Source organism: Strigops habroptila, chromosome 1, assembly GCF_004027225.2.
Source record: "Strigops habroptila isolate Jane chromosome 1, bStrHab1.2.pri, whole genome shotgun sequence".
Taxonomy (NCBI): domain Eukaryota; kingdom Metazoa; phylum Chordata; class Aves; order Psittaciformes; family Psittacidae; genus Strigops; species Strigops habroptila.
This window is the reverse complement of record NC_044277.2, coordinates 18570461-18586814: the sequence shown is the minus strand read 5'-3', so window position 1 is coordinate 18586814 and position 16354 is coordinate 18570461. Positions and strand designations below refer to the sequence as shown.

Genomic DNA, 16354 nt, shown 5'->3' with positions numbered 1-16354 from the left:
TAAGCAAAAATTCCTGAGAAAATGAGGATAAACTGACTACAAAGCGATGTTTAAACTGATCCGTGTAGTGTTAAAAGGCATACAAATGGAGCAAGAGGCATTTCTGGCTAAGAGATCAATGGAGATTTGTCACTGCCGTGCAACATTTTCGAATGGATGATAGAAGAGCACATCATAAGGCAGGAGAAACAAACATCACACTTCAATTTTTATCTTTAACTGTGGAATTCAAGAAATATTTTATTTTAAAGATTGGTAGAGTTTTATGATTTGAACTTAAAATAAGAAATATAAGGCCCATAATTTTAATTAAGGAAATTGAATAAAAATACTGAAATATGGATTTGAAAGATCAGTAATATAGATTTCTAGACAATCTGTAACCAGAGTCTCTTTCTAGGCTTTGTGTAAATTTGTTAATATTTCATACAAGGAGAGATAGTGGCTTGAAAAATGTTGTTATCCTGTCACAGAAAGGTATACTTAGAGCAAAGCAAATCACAGACTCCGCAGTTTTTAATGATGTTTTATTATAAAGGATAGGAAACCAAATCCACATTTTTTTCAAACCCAGATAAATAGTAAATATCATGCTTTTTATTTTAAATGTGGTTTTCCTTTTGCAATAGGATCTGCAAAAATAGCATTACTAACTTAAAGACCTGCAAAAATATATCTTTTGAGACTATGAAGGAAGACGGACCACATATTTTGCACATAAATGAAGACCACTAAAAAAACTGCTGGAAACTGAGACAAAACAGCTCTGTGAAAAAACTGCTGAGTAAGGAGCAGTTTGGTAACTTATTCAGGAGAAAACAGCAAATTAACCCTTAGGCAAGATTACTTCAAATATATATATAAATATATACAAATACACAAAAACAAAGATCTTCCCACTTAAAACTAAAGAGAACCCTGTGAGGCCTTGTGATGTTTAAAAAGGGATGTTTAAAAAAATCCTATTCCATGGAAATAAAGGGGGGGGGGGGGGGGGGAGAAGGGAGAAAAAGGAGAAGGGGAAGAGAAAAAATTAAAGGCAGTTACTTTATCATCGTCTTTTAAAAAATACTCCGGTCTTTTTCGTGCCGGATCTCAGGAACAGTTTAATGAATGAAACAGAACAACAGACAAGCAAAAAAGTCACCACTTGCAGATTTTGCATGTCATGTTGGTCCTAATTTACTTGATGAAAATGTTACTTTTAATTTCAGTGAAAGTAAACTTCTTCATTTTATATATAGCAGAAATAGAATGACTGCAAGCTACTTTCCCAAATGGATTTTGTTCATATGACTAAATCACAAGGGGCTGTAAATGGAAAGAGTTTTCTCTATTCCCTCATGGGCCATCCAACTATTTCGTTGCTTGTTGTTTTAGGAACTTGATCTTCTCTAAGAGTTCAAATGTGCATCTTGCCCCCCACTTCTGCAACATTTTAATATAACAAAATTACATGCTAACAACCTTTAAGCAGTCTTCTAAAGTTCTTATAATATTTATATCCTTTTGAGTTTTTGCACCCTTGGAGTAGGGTCAGGGCTTCCTGTACAAATCAAATGACCATTACAGGAAATATAAACACACTATTTACAAGTTCACAATTCCTTATTTTCTATACTGCTCTGATGACTATTTTTATATAGTTGTAGCCTAAGCACTGTGTAGAACTGGCATGCTTCTGATATTCACAGAAATGTAATAATAAAGAAAAATAAATTGCGCACACGCAAGGATACTGTAAAAAGAATCCGTTGCCTTAAGCTATGCATTTATGTAATTTTTATATACCCTAACAGTTTGCCTTCCTGTTTACTTTTGATGGAAGTATTCCATGCAAAATCCTGTATTTTCTTTAGGATAATATTTCACATTCTTTAAACCTTCCATTAATTTTTCTGCATGACATTCAGATTCCCTTTAATGAAAGAAAGGAAAAACCTCAAAACATAGCTACTTTTGTTATCACACTATAAATCCTAGCTCAGGGATTATGCCAATTATCTGATTTACTTCTACAGAGCAACTGAAGAATTTATGCTTATTACCCTTATCATTCTTTATATGTTTGACTCAGTTTATTTATGAGAAACATGTCTTTAAAGGATTTAATGAAAAATAATACTCGCACAAATTATTTGACTCTGGCATTAACATAAATCCATCCACTATCCAAATTCAGTTCATTTAAGAAAAACAATATTTGGAGCGGTCACCTTGAGCGCTTTAAGATGAGTTTTAATAAAGGTGTCTCTGTAGTCCTTTTCATGGGTATAATTTTGGGATTTCACTGCTGAACATTCTACTCAATAGGCTGTAGTTGATATATCTCAGTTTTTCAAATTCTGATGCTGTTGCTGAATAACCTTGTACATTTTTGCATTAAAAAAAAAAAAAAGAAAAAAAAAGACATCCACTGACAAGTACCAGGTTTAGGCAGAATAAACAGATCCAGGTGTTCTTCTCTGGAAAATTACTGCATTTACCTTCTTCCAAACCAAGCCTCCCCAAGTCATCAAAATGGGGGAGTTTTTGTAGAGTGACTTGGGGAGTTTTTCCAGGTTATCACCCCAGTTTTTCCATTATCACCCCAGTTTTTCCAGGGGTGATAATGAAGCAACTTCTCATCATCCCTACATGTTGCTTTCAAGAAGCCCTGCACCCTTTACCTTCAAACTGTGATAGTGGTGCTGCTGAAAGTGGTCATCCTGGTTTGTTCTAAGATTCATCACTGAATGCCTTTAAAAGTCCAAGGGCCGAATCATCATGGTGGTGGAGCGCAAGGAATAGCTGGGGCCTTTGAAGTAGTGCCACTTGATGCCATTGAGTTTTCCATGGTTTTGCCCAGCTGTATAGAACATCCCATTGAGATTGGAGGGACCACAGGCATCAAACCACCACCCTGAAAACATTAAGACGAACAATTAAACTACAAGTGTGCTAAGCATTTTTATTTTATTTAATAGGTTTAGCTAATTATCAAATTCTGGTATTCCCAGGCTCATTAATACTCCTAGTGTGGTAGTGGGGAAGATATTTTAATGTTTTCCTTTTTTGTTCTTCTGTGCCATTCTACAAGGAGCAGTGCTGGAGAATGAACACTTGTACTTACAGAGTTGGAAAAGTATCTAAGTCCTAACTCATTCTTGTTTTATATGCAACATGTGAAGCAAAAGCAAGAACAACAAAGACAAATAAACTGCATTGCATGTTTAGACAGTATTACAGTTCATCCATCTAATGTAAATCTCAGAAAAAGACTATAACTCATAAGTATTTTTTTGCATAATTCCACTTGTTTTATTATTTTGAGTATAAGCATGATTCAATTTTATTTACCATTTCTTTTCTATTGCTTTAACTATGATTGTTTAATTGCTCAGTTTTCTTATACTCTCAGGTCAGATGTGCTTAGCAAACATGAGTTATGAGTATGATGGTGCTGCCCTCTTATAATAATTACAATATTATAGTAATAGATCATCTGTATTCACAGTAGTGTACAAGGAGACAGGTAGGTCTTTAAGAATTATGATAAATTTATAAAAAAGACTCAGGAAATGAATGGAAGGACTTAGTGAAGAAGACAAATATAATACTGTAAGATGGTGACAGTTAGTCAGAATAGCTGTGTGCATGGATAGATGATTTAGATGATTACCCGAGTATGCATGCATTTAGGTGACAGTATGGCCAATTTCAATCAAGGTATATTCATTACAGGTACATTTTGGGCCAGAACAGTGACATTCACTCCTTAATCTTATAATTTTAAATATTAAAATCTATGTTAAATCTTGAGCCTCCTAATCTTTTTCTTGAAATGTGCCAAACACTTTTGGGTCAGTAGTGTCAGGAGGGTCCTCACACAGGTCTGTTTGAGATTTGATTGCTTCTCTGCAAAGCTCTGAGCAAGTTCCCACCTGACACTTAGAAAACTGACAAAGGCCTATTTTTTTTTTTTAAAGGAGTTTGCAGACATTATTTACTTACATGTCTACTGGTAACAGAAAATTACTAGTTACCTGAATAATACTGACTACAAAAAGATACTAAAAATGTTACTGATTGATATCAAATTTAGGCTTAGAAAGTCGCTAACTGCATTTTGATCCCCTGCAGGATGTGGTTTCCTACTCATTAACCCTTTGAACTCTGTGTGCAGTAGCATATATTTTATTCCACTGGAAAGACAGGGCAAAAATGTCATGCGCAGATGGCTGTGATTCTAGTTCACTGCTCCAGCTTGCATTGTAAGACTATTCTAAAAAGTGAGGTGGAAGAGATTTATTAAAAAGCCCAGAACTTTGCTTTCAGAGGGCAAACCAGCAATTTGGTTTTTACAGAATGGCCCAGTGAACTCTTGTGTTGGCATAACTGAAGGAGTATTAAATTGAGAAGTTAGGATAAAAAAGAAGTGGAGCAGTTCAGGAACTTTTCAACCAGAGTTTTCTGCCAGAGAAAATACATGTAAAGCCATACCTCCACCTTTGCGAGTGCTCTATCAACACAGCACTGAAAATAAACCAGAAATATTTGACAAGTACTTGTGAATATTACTAACAAGGACAGAGGTTTTGCTACCATTTGTATGACTGAATGCAGAAAATTCAAACTTACTAGAAGTGTAGTTTTAGTTGAAAACCTTATGAAAAAAAATCATCTCACCTTTAGACTTCTGCAGTAAAGATATGCATATGTGTCTTTAACCAATGGAGAAAATGGAGTCAGTGGTGAAAAAGAAAGTAAGTCTTCTGACCTATTTTGAATTGTTGCTTTAAAATGAAATAGCCAGACAACTCTCTTGTTTACATCCCCAAGATCTTTTCTTCTTAAGGTGAATTTTGGACTGCAGCAGGAGTTTTAAGGAAAACTCCGAATAATGTGAAACTTGGCAACACCAACCTTACAGAACGCAAACTGACAAAGATAAACTAGGTGACATATTGACTCCACAGACAGTAGTGGGAGTTTTGTTGTGTATCTTGATGGGAATAGAATTTTCTCTCCAACAGCTCACAGGGTATCTATGTAACGTAACAGAAAGATGCTTAGCTCAGACTAAGGAAGAAAGAATGAGTTCCCATACTGCAAAAAGCTAATATTTTCAATGTCAAAAATATATTAACCTCTATTTGTCAAGAAAGATTTCTGCTGGGTTTGGGGAGGGTTTTTTTATTTGGATGGTGCTTTGGTTTTGTTGTGTTTTTTTTCTCCATAGTAAGACCTATGTCTTTGTAAATCTTTAGCACAGGTCTTACGTATCTTTCCATGTAATATGGTTGTACTGAACCATACCTTCATGTATGAAGGCAAGAAATATATAAAGATTGGATGGTGGCTTTTGCTTTTGGTGGTTAAATGCCACTTCATTTAGAAAAGTTATTTCAGCCTGCACATCGCAGCACTGTAATATTCCCAAGACCCACTGTGAACCTTTTTCAGACACCACTGGTAGTGACAAACTCATCTAGTGAGTGGCTATTGAATGCTGAAGGTGTCACAGTGGACTGAAACACAGAATTTTAAATTTTCAGCGTGTTTCCTACTCTAACTTCTGGAAGAGGAATTAAACTGTTAGAAATTCCCTTTGGACAATGTGCACTGCCCTAGCAAATAATCTAATTTCATCATATACAGTGGTTAGCCTTGTATCTACCTATAATGAATGCACTGTATAAAGGTATCTTTTAAACTATGCTTTACTACTACTGATCTGATCACTGGCTGTGATTAGCCTTTAGATCTAATGCTTACTCTGTCCTTTGTATTCAGATCCATGTAATTTATGTTTCTAGTCTTGTAAAGTAATTTCTTAGATTTTGGATAATACTTAGTGGGTTTTTTTCAGAAATAACACTTCATAATAAAATCTTAAGGGAAGAATTTATGCCAGATAAATTCTGGCAAACTTCTATTTTGATACAATTGACCTCTCTTTGATTATAATGTTATACCTAAGGGGGCAATAAACAAAGAAAGAGTATTACAGCTGATGCTTTACTGCAGCCACAGTATGATCTTGTAGAAACTTAAGACAAAGTTAAACAGAGAAAATCTAATCCTCATTTTTCAAAGCTGGAACACAGATGCAGATGGGTTCTGTTTATGGTGTTGGGATGTGAAGACATAGCAAGCTTTGTTAGTTACTATTTCATCTTAAAGGAAAAGCAATAGATGTATAAATGGCCTTTTTAAGGTAAAGATTTTCAGCTGTGCCTTACAAAATCTCTGTTAAAAATGGAATGAGTTGAAGAAACACAAAATTTTACAAAACTTTTGTGAGGACTTGCTCCAATCTTTCATTACAGATTTCTATCAAAATGTGTTTTAATGAGCGTTGTTCCTTCTAGTAAGACTGTAAGAATTTTTTTTAAAGATATCTCCTCATACTACAATAAGTGTTGGGTTTATTTTCTCTCTGACTTTTTTTTTTTTTTTTTTGAGTTTGTTCGTTTGTTTGTTCTTTCCATACTATTTCTCTCCATCCTTCCCTGCAGTCCTTTCAAAACTACTCATTCCCCATAGGGCCTCAGATTACCACAAGTCTTCCTACTGTGTGTTTCAACATCAAAATCTATATCTTTGAATGGATATAAAGGAAGTAATTTTTCAGACACCTTGTATATTGTGGGAAAGAGGAATGGAAACAGTGACTTTCTTGGTAGCTGTAAATGGGGGAACATAAAACAGAGGTTTCTGAAAGAGATGCCTGCAGCACTACAATTACAGAAAACACCAAATAAAGCAGCCCCAGAGCCATTAGGAAAGACTCCCAGTAGCTAGATGTTGACTCGTTCCCTGAAGTTCATAGGATTTTCCTCCCATGAAGAATTGTGTTTATGTTTCACTACAAGGTAATGGCTTTCCCAAATAAATATCAAGTCTTCTCTGAATAGCAGTAAGATTTTAACCTCAGAGATAACCTTTGGCAATAATTTTCATGAGATATTTGATTCGGACAAGATGACTCATGAAGCGTAGGCATTATGAGAAATAATAATGGAAGCAAGATTTTAAAGTGACATATGAAGTGGTAAAGAGGAGGTTTTCATGAGAAGGTTAAGAGAGTTTTTATTCAGAAACACAGGTAGTTTCGTCAAGATGTTGTGATCACAAAATCACTAATTGTTTATTTGAACTGAGGGTTCCTTCAGTCTTTTGAGGTTAGTCCACTTGTCATAATTTTTATAGTACAAGCAGCATTACCATCTCTCTTTGCAGTAAACATCCTTAGGTTATAAAGTATATTGTCCAAACAAAAAATAATTTAGCTAATACCTTGATAAATCCTTTGAAAGTTCATCTATACAAATAAACATGAATCCTCACTGTAGACAGCTGCTCTTCTGGAGCAGCTAAAGCATGCTCACACTTTGTGGAATCTTATTTGGTCGTTAGTCAATGTTGCTGTTACTGCTGGGAAATTGTTACATTTCATGTCAGCTCTTTTAACTAAATAAATGTACTTTGAATGCTTCAGCCTGCTTAAACCACCTATCACCAGATATTTCAGCTCCACAGACCTGCCTGTACTATATCTTTGGCCAAATATGAATGTATATTGATATAATTTCCATGAATTCTTGCAAAAAAACCCCCCACCTAATGAAGGAGCATTGCTCAAATTAGTAGTGGTATTACAAGAAAAAAAATACAGCCATCTTTTGTAATGGTTTTCTTAAGTCACAAGTATAATTTCTATATGATAAAATCTCCTTTTTGAAAAGCAACATAAAAAAGGCTTTTGTATGCCAAAGCTAACATTTTTCATTTTTGTCTTGTGGTATTAATTGTAATTAAGCATATATACATGTAAAATTCTTTGTTAGTAGCCTAGTGCTCATCATTTCATGAGTGCACTGTAAATCTGACATGTATTGGGAATGTGCTAATGATCATTCAGGTTTGATGACAGATTCTTAGTTGCATACATAGTAAGAGAATAGGTGTCTAAACCCTGCATATTTGATGGCAGACCTTTTCTTCACATGTCTCTGCTCTTTCTCCTCAGTACACTGAATGCCTCAAAATGCAGTGAGATCAATATAAACAATTCAATAAGATCCAGAGTATGCTTCAATGATACGCTTGTTTGGGTTTATGAGATAAATGGATCCTATGAAAAGCCAGATTTATTTGTAACCCTCTGGGTATGTCCACAAAATTTAGTGCATTTGGCAACACAACCAATAAGAACAACTTCTAATGCAAAAATATTGAAATAGTCTGCATCGTTCAGAAGACATAACAATTTATTTAATGTAAGATTTCAATGTTTCTGACATTCTGTACTTTAAAGAAATTAGATGGCTATACTTAGACTGTTTGACTTTGCATTGGTAACTTCTAAGCTAGAAGGCTGGGTGTGGTTTTGGATGACAGCTCGTTATACGTGGAGTCCCTGGGCAGAGTCCAAAAGAAGAGGAAAATATCCAAAATACAGGAGGAAAGATTTAGGGTTGTTTAGTCCAGAATTCAAAAGACAGATTACCAGCAATCTCAATTTAAAAAAAAAAAAAAAAAAAACACTGCTGAAAAAAAAGCAGCTTTGCAAAGGAATGCAAAGGAATGGTCTATTCGTTCCAGTGATGGAGGATAGGACAAGATGGAACACGTGTAAATTTTCAGAGAATTAGTTTAGCCAACAAACCAAGCTTAAATGTAGCCAAACTCAGTAACATATCATATTATGGGTATGAATTTCAATCACTAGAAGTCTTGAAGATGAACAGAATCCATTTCCAGGCCTATGTTCTTTTATTCATTAGAGTATTGGATTGACCAGACTATTATTTAGCAATTGGTAGTTGACATTCTGAAGATTAAACCAGAATTTAGCTGTGAGGACATAGGATGAAAAGGCATTAACTTTTCATATCAACTGGATAACATAGTCCTTTTTATAAGGACCTTTTTATAAGGTAAAAATAACATGAAACTTATTTCTGTTCACTTCTAACCTGTATGGTGGTTATATTTTTCTATTTAAAATGTTAAGCAATATAAATGATACTTCATGAATGGTGTTTTCAAAGGAACTTTGTTATGAAAGCAACAATATACTAAAGCCTAAAAATTGATGTTTTCCTGTGTAAGTAGATGTATATCCAGTGGTTCAAGCTGGATACCTCTAAGTGTGATGAGGTTGATACTTCAGAAGTTTTTGTTTCAAACAAAATATGAAAGAAACTCTGGCTTTTTCTCATTGGATTATGTACGGAGAGATTTCTATATTCAGCCGAGAAATTCCCTCCAAGTCATGACCAGAATTCTCCATACCATTCTTGCCAGAGGTTCATAAAGTGCACCACTTGGAGGAAAAAGCAGTGAAACAATAAGCAGTTAGGGCACCACTGTTTGGGATTGTCATTGAGCACTCTCACTTAATAGATGATAAATCCATTAAGGATTAATAAATACATGGGAACTGTCTCAGACTTGGGAAGCCCCTGAGATGCAAAAGATACTGGAAAAATACTCCAGGGAAGTATCATTTATTTGTATTGTTCTTAAGCCCGTACTAAGGCATCTGCTGCTGACTGCTGTCAGAGACAGGACACTGCAGCTGGATGGACCTCTGCTTCCAGTAAAATAAAAGAAGTTATTTCAGTAATTCTAAGCTGTTTCAATCCTAGAAAGACATCTAGAAAGTCTGCCTGTCACTTTCTCGAACTATTTCAGAGATCAGAAGTTTAGAAACATTCTCGCTTATGACCTAAAGCCAGGTAAATGCCTTGACTGGAGCCAATGCAAGACAAAGGAAATCACCTTAAGACTCTTTTACTGTGGGCCAAGTTACCATAAGTCACTTTCCAGTGACTGAAAACAATTGCACAAACAACTTCTGGGGCTCAGCTGACAGGTGGTATCCTGGCAGGATGCTCTAACTTGGCCTTGTGACCACGAATTTGATCCAGAGACATTACGTGTTCTACTGTTGGAAATCTATCTGAAGTACTTTGGACATCTACTCAGTACTTTATTCTGGTGACAGTTTGTTACAATGTAAATACTATTTCTTGCAAAAAGCTGTGTACGTAGTTCACTGGAGTACTCTTCAGAACAATGTTTGAAATGATATAGGGATATAACATTTTCATTAGTTTACTGGCCTGAGATATTGTACTGGTACTTAAATGGTATTTTCATGACAGAATATAGATATTGTCTCCCTTTAAAATAAACCTAGCATGCTTAATTTAAATTTTCCAAGGTACCAAAAAGCAGCTAAACCATTTAACTACCATGTATACTTCACAGGGTCTAAGAATCCAGCTCGTTCACGTACTTTTGAGGCCATTTACTTAAAACAACATTAAGATAGAGTCAAGTAGCATGGTTCTTGAAAGGACAAGAAACACACACACACACAATTCTATTGATACAACTGTATTATTCTCCCAGTATTTACTTAGTTTTTATTCTGGGGAATGGGGGGGGAGGAGGGTTTAGGGAGAAAGGAAGGAGGAAGAGGATAATAGTTTTGATATAAACCAAATAAAACTGACAAGTAGAAAGGTGTGTTTTCCTTACATTTTTATTTTCAGCCTTGACTATAACCATAACAGTCTGGAGCTTCAGCTTATCTCAGCCTTTATTCCTGACATAAATATATTCAGTTCACCTCATAGAGATAACATGCTCACCCAAACTGTCAAGATAACTTGAAACCTGCCTGTAGATTTCATATCATTCATCATTAAAGAGCCCTCTGTGATGTTGCCAAAACTAACAGAGTCTGCTATCTTTTGGAAAAAAAGAGGTTTTCCAAAACCTGTTATCATCACTACTTTTCTTAATTAGTCTTTTACCATGGTACAAAACTGAAATCTACTCACTAAACAAATGTTTTGGTACTTAATTAAATGTCTGATATTTATAAAGGAACGAGGAAGTCACTTCAAGGAGCAAAGCATAGCAGAGTGTTTGAGGAGGATTCTAGCATGATTAAAGTGTTTTCTTGAAGAATTACATATTACTCAGTGCTGCACAGCCTATCTCCAGAAGACTCAGTGCTCAGAGTCTAGTCCAGAAGACTCAGAGTCTAGTCCAAAAAACTAGACTCATCTATCCCCAAAGGCTAGCTGCATCTCCTTTCACTCTGCAGTGTTTTGTTCTATTTGTGGTTTCCTCAGCCTTTGATAATTCTCTCCCTTTCTCCTTATTCTTTTAACTTGCTACTAGTATATTCCAATATGTGGTTTTCCTGTTGATTTACAGGACCACTGCTGCAAAATATATGTGAACCTTGTGGAATGGTTGTTCAACAGCAGGTTGACCTTAGCGGGGCATTGACCTGCCACAGAAGTCAGGGCAGGAAAATAAACAAAACCCTCAGCTCCCAGAATTAGCCGTCTGGGAGCAGAGGTATTTCCAGGCAGCTTGAGTACATGAATGAGTCCGCACTTCAGCACAGACACAACTCACATTTAGGAGCTTCTCACTAGACTCTGGCCTGCCCTGGAAGTAAGAAGTAAGATACTTTAATTTGGCATGATCCCTAAAGGAAAAGGTCAACAATCTCAATTAAAATAAATATTGATTTCTTATCCATCATCTGCCTCTAGAACTATCTGGTTAGCTTCTTTTTTTTATAGAAATGGAAAGGTAGCATCTGATCACCTGTGTACTAGAAGAAGTTTTCCATGCTGACTTTTGATACTATATTGTTAAGGGAAGTTAGGAAAGTTTGATAAATTGGCTCTTTGAAGACTTTCTCAACTGGGTAATTTCCAACTGGCAAAAGAGAATGAGGAGCTAGGCTCTGCATTTGATATAAATTCCCAGTGATGGGAACCTATCTTCTGTTAGCAGATGATAGCTTTAGAGGCTCATATATGCCTAAATGTGGCCTGAGATTAATTCAGTCTAAGTGCCAGTAAACACAAATAACACCAGTTCAGCAGTCTGATTCAAAATACTGAATAATTTACATGCTATATGTTTTTTTAACAAAAAAGATAGAAATCACTGGGGGAGAGTCTCTGAAGAAGATCGGATGTGAAGATGAGGGCGTTTTCGGTTGTATAGTCAATGAACCAAAGAATCCCAATTTAATCTTTCTGCTTTAATGTGGTGTCCTAGACACAAAAAATGAACTTGCCCATATAGTGACTAGGAATAAGCATAATTTTCCAGCAAAAGTTCTCACTCTTTTGCAGAGCTTTAGGTGTCTGTATGGTGTGATCATCTCAGATATTCCTCCTCTGCACTGGAGGGAACAAGTATCAGTCATATACACTATACTTGACTTGGTGCTTTAAACTGTCCCAGTATAACTTCTCTGAGTTTCCCCCTCAACTCTTCCTTCTTTCCTTCTGCAGTTTGACTGAGCTCACGAAGGATATCGTCTTAAATCTTTCAGAACAGCTATGTGCCACAATTTGAACAGGGTGTTGCAGGTCCAGTGTTTCACAGGTGAGTTATTTGGCTATTACTTTAACTAGGTTTATATAAACATATGTATTACACACATGTAAGACAGAAACCTGAATCATTATAATTATTCCAATAACAGAATCACACCCCTAAGTGAGATAGATAATATATTGCAAATCCAGATTGATTGTTTTTAAACTTTACTTTCTAACACCCATTTCCCTGCATTCTTTTCCTTGTTTTTCCAGCTGATTCTCCTACTTCTCACAAAGTTTCTTCACCCTTCTTCATCTCCTAACTTCTCTCTTACTTTGCCTTTCTTGACTCAACAATAACTTATGCTTTCCCACTTGAAATTGTTCAGTGCAGAAGTATACTGACTGCACCTCTGAGTAATCCCTTCCCTGCTGATAGGAATCTTGAGGTATTGGCACTACCACAATACATATACAGAAAAGAGTAGGACTAATAATAATAAAAGGAATTTTCACACAGTACTTACACATCTGTGAGTGCAACTTCATTCATGGTTGCTTTAGGAAAACAGAGTAGATTCCTCTCAATACACCACATATTTTCAAAGTTGTACTCACCTCCAGTCAACATGAGAGCACATTTACACATGCAGTTGTCATTGTCAGCATCTTTTGTACTGAATTCAGCACCATGTAAAATCAGGCTACTCTGTTTTCCAGCTGTTCCACTGTGACCTTTTAAATAAAGCCTGAAAGAGCAAGAGAAAACAAACAATCAGTGTTGGCAAAAAGAAAAATAGAATATCCAGCTCTCTTTCCACATCAGGTTTGCCTTGTATGAAGCGCACTCAGAAAATTCAGATATGTCTTGCATTTTGGCTTGACCTCTTTGTTTCAAGTGTAAAATGAGAACATTCTGGGGTTTTCAATGTATCCATAGTAGCATATTGTCCCTGTCACAGAGCAGAACTAAGCACAATAAATCTACACCAGAAAATGCAACAAAATAGAGGGAGTCAGAAACTGAAGAGAGAATGAGGAGAGGTGTCAAGAGATCTGGAATACATTGACAGAATAACTGAGTATTTGTTTGGGTAGCTGGTCTCTTTACTGTGGCACAGAAACAGCACTCCTAGTTAACAGCAGCCACGTTATTAATCCCTGGGCTCGATTTTAGCAGTTTCAGAATTTTTAATTTCACCAGTTACAACACAAGCCAGCAACCCTCTTCCGCCAAAGCTGTCTCTGAATGACGAATGGAGAATAACTTAAGAGTTCAAGCCACAAAAGTCTTCATGATTTGCAATGCTAAATATCCCTTTTCTTCAGGAGTTTTGTCAACTAGCTGAAACCACAACCATGAGCTAGGAGCCTGAGCCTAGCCCCAGCAAGGAAGAGAACATTTCTGGTGCTCATTGCTATAATGCCCAAAGCCAAGTGTGCCAGCTGCAGAGATGCTGAATGGAGTACCTCTGTCCCAGCAAGGAAACATGGGGGACCTGGTCACATCTGATCTGAGTTCACAATTACAGCAAGAGTTCACATGCACAAGGCAACTGTGAAGACAGGAGAAGAGGGGAGAAGAGAGGAGAAGAGGGAAGAGGAGAGCAGAGAAGAGTGGAGTAGAGCAGAGGAAAGGCTTTAGAAGTTCTGTGAGACAGACATCACTAGGAGACAGCTGGTCACAGCAGAAACTACTCCTGGATAGATACCTACATCAGACATCTGATCAGTATGTTCTTGTTTTTTTCATAAAACATTGCTGGAAGATGAAGGTATCCTTTGCTGTAATAGCTTCACATGCAGGAAGGAGGAGACAGAATCTGTGTCCACTGGAGAAATATGAAGCCATGATCCTTACATCCCAGGAGCAAGCCCTAGCCACTGGAGCAAGAGAGGAGAAGGAGCATCCCTCACCTGTCTCGCTGAAGTTCTAACAGGCAGGAATATTTGAGCCATAGAGCTAACTAAAGTATGATTTTCTATCTCATTGGATAGACTTCTCCACTGAAGACAAGATGAGAAACATCAGTTCTGCTTGTTCTAGGGTTATTGAAGGGGGGCAAGTATATCTTTTAAATATCGAATATAAAATGCTGAAGGAGCCACAGGAGTAGAAGCAGGAGTTAAGTCTGTAAAGTGGGAGAGGTATGTCTTTCTCTCTGGGTGTCGTGGTTTAAGCCCAGCTGGTAACTCAGCACCACGCAGCCATTCGCTCACTCCTCTCCTACTCCTGCGTCTGGACAGGTTGGGGAGGAGAATTAAAAGAATGTAAGCCCTACGGGTTGAGATAAAAACAGTCCAATAACTAAAATATAATATAAAACTAATACTACTACCACCACTAATAGTAATAATGATAAGAGAAATAACAAGGGGAGAGAATACAAAACTAAAAAAAAAAAAAATAAAAGGGGAAAGGAAAAGAACAATAAACACGAGTGATGCACAATACTGTTGCTCACCACCTGCTGACCAATACCCAGCCCAACCCAAGCAGCAGTCTGCCATTCTAGGTCACTGTCCTCAGTTTATATACTGAGCATGACATCCTGTGGTATGGAATACCCCTTTGGCTAGTTTGGGTCAGGCGTCCTGTCTCTGCTTCTTGTGTCCTCCTGGCTTCTTGTGCCCCTCCTCACTGGTAGAGCATGAGAGACTGAAAAGTCCTTGATCAGGGTAAGCATTACTTAGCAACAACTAAAACATTGGTGTGTTGTCAACATTGTTCTCAGACTGAAGCCAAAACACAGCACTGCACCAGCTACTAGGAAGAAGAAAAATAACTGTTACAGCTGAACCCAGGACACTGGGTTTTACAGCTGGGAGTGCTATCCTAACTAATGCCTTCCCACCTTCTCCCACAAACAAAGTGAACAAGGAGATAAGCTTGTTCATATGACACACTGATTGTTGCTTCTTCTTAAGTTATTATTTTATTTTTATCCAATGACTTTGAATGAATATAAAAGTAAATGTCTTTACCAAAGTGACATTTCTTCATTTATTATCTACCTAGGAAGATAGATACTTTGTTTCAAATTGTTCACAGTGTGAAATAGCAGCAGAGAGCGTCCTTAATCCATTCTAGTTAAGACATTGGCATTTTTCTGAGATGAGAAGGAGAGTCTGTCACCCAGACTGAGATTTAAATAAAACCTATATCTCCCACAGAACTTTGGGTTTGGAGCCCTGCTTAAGAGAGGGAGGAGAAGGAGTGCATAGCACATATGGCAGCTGTTGATTGTATGTGTCATGGAAACTTGTTACAGAAAAGACTCTTCAGGATATCCCCATTAGGTTACTGAGCTGTCTCATATATGAATGCACAAAACAAGCACTTGAGCTCTAGAGAGTCTGAGATTCACACTTTCATACTCACTTAAACATCACCTAATTTTCAATAAAGTTATTCGTATCATCTGTCCTTTCTCCATCTTTAACAATGGAAACAATAGGTGCTAGGAATGAGCATGTTAAAATAAAAAAATTATTAAGAGAACTGTCAGGACTATCCTTCCAAAGTAGTTACACTGTCCACCTTCATCTGATTTTAATCTTGCATGTCACTTGATCTGAGCCTGATAATTAAATATCATTGGACTTAATCAGAGTAAATTTTATGCATAGAGAAGAACGTGCACATACACATACAAAAATTCTTGGATTAAATGAAAGACCTTTGGGTAGCACAAAAATGAATAAAGCAAAGTGTAAGCCTTAATAAAAGGTCTTGAAGATTCTTAGAAATTTAACGAGGAACAGCCTAGGAACAGGAATTTAGGCAGGTAATCGCATTACTCTATTGTTCAATCACAATGGCAATTAGCCCATAATTACTGTGTTACTCTATCAAAGGATGCTTGCTTTAGACAAAATTTCTCCAAGATCTTTCTTGCTCATGTTCATTTCTTTGTTCCACACAAAAGAAAGGCTGGAACTGATCCCATCTTCATTCACTGGACTTTTGCCTTGTTTTGCAAGCTGTGCCTAATTTT

At 36.7% G+C, this 16354-nt stretch overlaps 1 protein-coding gene across 1 annotated transcript in view; it reads right to left on the bottom strand.

Annotated features, from left to right (window-relative positions):
- Positions 1–513: 513 nt before the first annotated feature.
- The window catches only part of ANGPT1 (angiopoietin 1), a 179374-nt gene continuing 163533 nt past the window's right edge, over positions 514–16354 (bottom strand). The window contains exons 8-9 of the mRNA XM_030506240.1: positions 12975–13105; positions 514–2902 (exon numbers count right to left, since the gene is read on the bottom strand). Coding sequence (XP_030362100.1) covers positions 2742–2902; positions 12975–13105 — 292 coding nt within the window. The 3' untranslated portion in view covers positions 514–2741. The remainder of the gene's footprint in view (positions 2903–12974; positions 13106–16354) is intronic.